This window comes from Myotis daubentonii, assembly GCF_963259705.1.
Source record: "Myotis daubentonii chromosome 1 unlocalized genomic scaffold, mMyoDau2.1 SUPER_1_unloc_1, whole genome shotgun sequence".
NCBI lineage: Eukaryota > Metazoa > Chordata > Mammalia > Chiroptera > Vespertilionidae > Myotis > Myotis daubentonii.
In genome coordinates this window covers 621981-628040 of record NW_026775446.1, presented here as the reverse complement: position 1 = coordinate 628040, position 6060 = coordinate 621981, and the positions used below count along the sequence as shown (strand labels likewise).

General features: G+C 46.0%; 2 protein-coding genes across 2 annotated transcripts; both read left to right on the top strand.

Moving 5' to 3' along the window:
- Window positions 1-427: 427 nt before the first annotated feature.
- LOC132225711 (protein p13 MTCP-1-like) lies at window positions 428-769 on the top strand. Its single transcript, XM_059680716.1, has one exon. The coding sequence runs from the start codon at window positions 428-430 to the stop codon at window positions 767-769; it is 342 nt and encodes a 113-aa protein (XP_059536699.1).
- Window positions 770-4934: 4165 nt separating this feature from the next.
- LOC132225710 (T-cell leukemia/lymphoma protein 1A-like) lies at window positions 4935-5273 on the top strand. Its single transcript, XM_059680715.1, has one exon. It carries the CDS (start codon window positions 4935-4937, stop codon window positions 5271-5273), a length of 339 nt encoding a protein of 112 aa, XP_059536698.1.
- The last annotated feature ends 787 nt before the right edge of the window (window positions 5274-6060 follow it).

Here is a 6060-nt window from a genome sequence, read left to right as displayed (position 1 = left end):
ATAACTGTGTATGGTGTCAGATGGGTATGGGATTAATTCCATGATTTCTTAGTCCATTATATAATGTATAATCATTGGGGTGTACCCCTGAAATGAACCTAAGGTTCTATGTTAACTGTCACTTAAAAATGTTTTTAAAATTCCATAGGACCATGTTACCTTCATAGAGTCATATTTTACCTTACCTACTTTTTGTACAGTTTGTTTGAGAAGAGAGATCTAAAACTGAAAAGAAAGACAAGGTGAGATTTATAAATTTGCAAAATAAACCAAAGGCAACCACAAACACAACCGTAAAAACCATAATGATAAAAGCTGAGGTAAAATGCGTTTGGAGACCCCCATCCCCTGTCATTCCATACCAGGACCGAAGTAGCGAGAGGCTCTGAGAAGCTGTGGCTGTTGCTCCTTGGACCACGGAGGGGTCATGGCCGAGAACCCAAGAATCATCGTGCACCTCACCTCACACCCCAGCTACCTGAGTTTTCGTGGTCCCTTGGTTTATGAGGACGAGAACCAGCGCACATGGCTGCATCTTGTCATGGACACAGGAGGTGTCCTGCAAGTACGGTTTTGCCAGATGAACATCCCCAGTGGTCATAACACATTCACCACCAGCCCGCTGACCTCGATCATCATGCCTGAGATGTGGACGTTCCACCTTGATAGCCAGTACCTGGACTCCATGGGCCGGTTCTGGCGCATTGTGCACCACATCAAGGAGGATGGAGTGGAGGAAATGATCCTTGAACTGATGGACGACTCATAGGACATGTGATGGGGTCCCTGGCTCTTGTCAACCTGAGCCTCAGTCCTGCTGGCCTGCTGGTGGGACGTGTATAGTTCTGTTCACCATTTTGCTAAGATCTGTTGTTCTATCTACCAACCCCTGGGTGCGAGGGCACATTGATCTCTCTCTCTCTCTCTCTCTCTCTCTCTCTCTCTCTCTCTCTCTCTCTCTTATTGTTCTTATTCTTCCTATTGTTCTTGTTCTTGTTCTTGTTCATCTTCTTCTTCTTCTTGTTCTACTTCTTGTTCTTGTTCTTGTTCTTCATCTTCTCCTTTCTATATCTCCCTGTCTCATTTTTTCTCTCTCACTCTGTCTCTCTCCCTCTCTCTCAAATCAGTAAAAGCATTTTGAGCCAGGCTGGTGTTTCTCAGTGGTTTAGGGATGACCTATGAATCTGGAGATCAAGGTTCAATTCCTGGTCCTGGCACAGACAAGATTTAACCATGAGCGCTACCTTGTTTGACTCAGTGGATAGAGGGTTGGACTGTGGACTCTGGAATGTCCCCGGTACGATTCTGATCAAGGGCACATGCTCTGGTTTTGGGCTCGATCCACATTAGGGGGCATGCATAAGGCACCCGATGTATGATTCTCTCTCATCATTGATGTTTCTCTCTCCCTTCCTGTATGAAATCAATCCTATATAATAAAAGCCTAATATACTAACTGTCCAGTCGACTGGTCATCTGTTCAACCGATCAAAGCATAATATGAAAATGATATACTAAAGTTGCTCGACTGCTCACTATGACATGCTTTGACCACCAGGGACAAGACATTCAGACTGGTAGGTTAGCTTGCTGCTGGGGCCTGGCTGATCAGGACTGAGTGAGAAGGGCTGAAAACACCCTGGAGCCCTTTCATGGTCCCTCCCCAGCAGGCCAACATCCCATGTCTCTCCCCAGATCTAATGGTGACCAGTGGTGTCCCTTGGCCTGGCCTGTGGCCTCTCATAATCTGGGACCCCTTGGGTGATGTCAGACAGCCACCTTCGCCTATCCCCGCAGGCCAGGCTGAGGTACCACACTGGTTCACGAATTCGTGCACTGGGCCTCTAGTACATAAATATTAAACAGAGAAAGAAAAAGAAAAAGACCTTAGGCCTGAAAATATTAGCTCAGCCCCAGTAGGCAAGGCTCAAAGACATCACTGGAAATAGTTTTCATTTCAATGACCAGCGTTCTCATTGTTTGATATCCTGAAGTTCATAAACCAATACTACCTTCTCTAAAAAAAGAAGGAATGTTTTGGGGATTACGGGTGTTTTATGCTGATCATCTCTTTCCTTTGAGGAATTACAAGGAATGCCAGGGCTCGTCTCCTGAAGGCTCGAGCTGGCTCTGTGTATGGCTTTAGAATCTAGCTCTTGATGCCTATGGGTTTTAATTGTGTTTAGCACTGAACAGCCCCAAACAAAGCCAAGCGATCATAAAATTCATCTACCATCGAACCAGACAGAAGCGGCTGGAGTAGGAGCTGGAGGGAGCCCCAGAAATCAATTTCAGGGCATCCATGGTTGCATTAAAGAGATCACTGACTGCTGAGTAAATTCTCCTCTTGCAGGAAAGTGTTTGCAAATGCACATTGAGACCTTTAAGTCTGAGTACTGGGGAGCATGACGGATGTGTTTCTAAGGTGTGTTTCTCATATTCAAAATATTGCACTTCTGGCCTGGCCGGCATGGCTCAGTGGTTGAGCGTCAACCTATCAACAAGGAGTTCATGGTTCGATTCCCGGTCAAGGGCACATGCCCGGGTATGCGGGCTCAATCGCCAGTAGGGGGAGTGCGGGAGGTGGCTGATCCCTTAACTGGGAATCGAACATGGGACCCTTCAGTTCACAGGCGAACACTCTATCTACTGAGCCACACAGGCCAGCGCCAATTTGACATTTTCAAAGGGTGGAAATGCTTGAAGCATCTCAGCATTCATGTCACAGTGGGAATTACATCTCACCTCCCCATTTTTTCCACATTGTTCCTGTAAATGCAGACTCTGACTAATAATGAAATTTGTAGATGAACAGGCTGTTTGTATAAGAATCCAAGGAACTAATTTTAGAAGATATAAACTCTGACCTTCCCAGTTCTGGGAGATTTGGTGACCTTCAACCTTAGAACCAGGAGGACAAAACCTAGGATGACACACAACTGACCATCACCTGACCACTTGCAAGATCCTTGTAAGATTGGACTGTGCCTGTAGGCACATAGAGAACTTCTCAAGCCCCGCCCCCTGACCTCTTTCCTCTGTTAGGCCTCTCCCTCCTTATGAAAGCCTCTGCCTGCATTAGATGTGCAGATGGGTTTTGGGACAAACTTCCCCCATCTTCTCAGGTTGCCGGCACCTGAATAAACCTCTTTCCTTCCTCACCACCCTCTGTCTCACGGGACTTGTTTCTGGGGTGTGAGTCAGGGGAACCTTCTTTTTTCAGGTCACATTCTTGATACATGGACTCCTTGCAACAGGTGTATCATGGTCATGTTCTTTCTTCTGCAGGTGACAGGGGGAAGCAGCGACCGGTTTCAGAAGAAAGGGGTGAAGAAAAGTGCTTTGCCTTCAGAGCAAGAAGAACAGGCAAGAAAAAGATGGATGGGAGGAGGAGGAGGAAGTATTGAGATGGAGTCTGATCTGAGGAAGGAATTTGGACTTTGTGGACTGAAGTGAATTTAGCAGCAAAACCATAAAGCTCTTGCCAAGAGCATGGCTGAGGTTTGGGGAAGGGAGAGATCATTCTATAAGGGATGTTATGAGAACTCAGGAATCTAAGTGCTCTTTCACCTGTCACTTTGCATACTGTTTTCCTGGTCAGCTCTCCCACGTGTATGTCTGTCCCTGAATATTTTGGTCTTGCCTCTCTCTCCAGAACCTGAGATGCAAGACCGCTGTTAAAAAGCCCACCTGGACGCAGCCATTAGCTTTGTTTCTCTGCCAGCTGTTAAAGGTAAAGCATATTATTTGCATATCATTTGCATGGGTTGGGTTGCTCTATGGTTTGTGAGTTCCCTCAGAGATGATCAGAAAGAAGGTGGTGGTGTCAAGACAAAAAGAAAAGTTGAACCAACTACAAAGTTTGAATTAAGAAAAAAAGAAAAGCCAAGAAAAGAAAGAAATGAAAGACCACGGCTGGCATGGCTCAGTTGTTTAGCTTAAACCTCGGAACCAGGAGATGTCAATTCGATTCCCAGACATCCCACAAGCCGGGATACAGTCTTGACCCCACTTGGGGGCATGCAGGAAGCAACCAGTCCTTGATTCTCTGTCATCATTGATCTTTCTCTTTCTCTCCCTCTCTCTTCCTCTCTGAAAGCAGTAAAACTATATGAAAAAAATGAAAGAATAGTTATGGCACAGTAAAGTAGAGTATTGAGTCAATGCAATATAATATATAATAAAAGGCTAATATGCGAATCTACCAAATGGCAGAACAAATGGTTCTATGACACACACTGACCACCAGGGGCAGATGCTCATGTCAGGAGCTGTCCAACAGTGGTCAGGGAACTCCCACAGGGGGAGTGCCGCTCAGCCAAAGCCAGGCTCACAGCTGGAGAGCACAGGGGTTTGTGGCAGCTTCCACGGGAGCACTAAAGCGGGCATAAGCTGTCAGTTGGACATCCCTCAAGGGGTCCCAGACTGGGCGAAGCTCCAGGGCTGATAGAGTGACCCCTCCCCAAGTACATGAATTTTGTGCACTGAGTCTACAGTATCATTATAATAACTGTGTATGGTGTCAAAGACGTATGAGATTAATTGCATGATTTCTTAGTCCATTATATAATGTCTAATCATTGGGTTGTACCCATGAAATGAACCTAAGGTTGTATGTCAACTGCCATTTAAAAAATGTTTTAAAAATTCTATAGGACCATGTTACCTTCACAGAGTCACATTATACTTCAAGTATGTTTTGTACAGTTTGTTCTACAAGAGAGATCTAAAGCTAAAACAGAAAGAAAAGTTGAGATATATAAATTTTCAAAATAAACCAAAGGAAACCACAAACACAACCATAAAAACCATAAAGATAAAAGCCGAGGTAAAATGCATTTGGAGACCCCATCTCCTGTTTTTCGATACCAGGACCAAAGTAGCAAGAGGATCTGAGAAGCTGTGGCTGTTGCTCCTTGAACCACGGAGGGGTCATGGCCGAGCTCCCATCGAAGGTGCACCTCACCTCCCATCCCATCTACCTGAGGATCCGTGGGCACTTGGTGTACCAGGATGAGAAGCAGCGCACGTGGCTGCATCTAGTCATGGAGACAGGAGGTGTCCTGCAAGTACGGTTGCGGCAGGAAGACATCCCCAGTGGGCATATCGCACTCACCACCAGCCTGCTGACCTCGAGCACCATGCCTTTTATGTGGACGATCCACCCTGGCACCCAGTACCTGGACTGCATGTACCGGTTCTGGCGCATTGTGCACCACATCAAGGAGGATGACATGGAGGAAATTATCCTTGAGTTGATGGAAGACTCGTAGGACACGTGATGGGGTCCCTGGCTCTTGTTAACTTGAGCCCCAGTCCTGCTGGCCTGCTGGTGGGACATGTATAGTTGTCTTCACCATTTTAATAAGCTCTGTTGTTCTCTCTGCCACCCCCTGGGTGGGAGGGCACATCGATGTCTCTCTCTCTCTCTCTCTCTCTCTCTCTCTCTCTCTCTCTCTTTCTTCTTGTTCTTCTTCTTCTTGTTCTTCTTCTTCTTTTTCTTCTTCTATTTTTCTTCTTCTCATCCTCGCTCTTCTCTCTCACTCTGTCTCTTTGTCTCTCTGTCTCTCTCTGTCTCTCTCCCTCTCTCTCAAATCATTAAAAGCATTTTGAGGCAAGCTGGTGTTTCTCAGTGGTTGAGGAAAGATGTATGAACCTTGAGGTCACGGTACAATTCTTGGTCAGGGCACAGACAAGAATTAACCAATGAGCCCTTGCTTGTTTGGCTCAGTGAATAGAGAGTTGGACTGTGGACTTGGAAGTTTCCAGGTTCGATTCTGGTGAAGGGAACATGCTCTGGTTGTGGGATCGATCCCCAGTAGGGGGCGTGCAGGAGGCACTCGATGTATGATTCTATCTCATCATTGATGTTTCTCGCTCCTTTCCTGTATGAAATCAATCCTATATAATAAAAGCCTAATGTGCTAAGTGTCCAGTCTACCAGTCATCTGTTCAAACAATCAAAGTATAATATGCAAATGATATACTAAGGTTGCTCAACTTCTCAATATGACATGCATTGACCACCAGGGAGACTGCCGGGAGCCGGTCCATCCTTGC

What these genes read in the sequence shown, in the direction of transcription:
- LOC132225711 (XM_059680716.1), top strand. Translation starts at nt 428, where the DNA reads ATGGCCGAGAACCCAAGAATCATCGTGCACCTCACCTCACACCCCAGC.
- LOC132225710 (XM_059680715.1), top strand. Translation starts at nt 4,935, where the DNA reads ATGGCCGAGCTCCCATCGAAGGTGCACCTCACCTCCCATCCCATCTAC.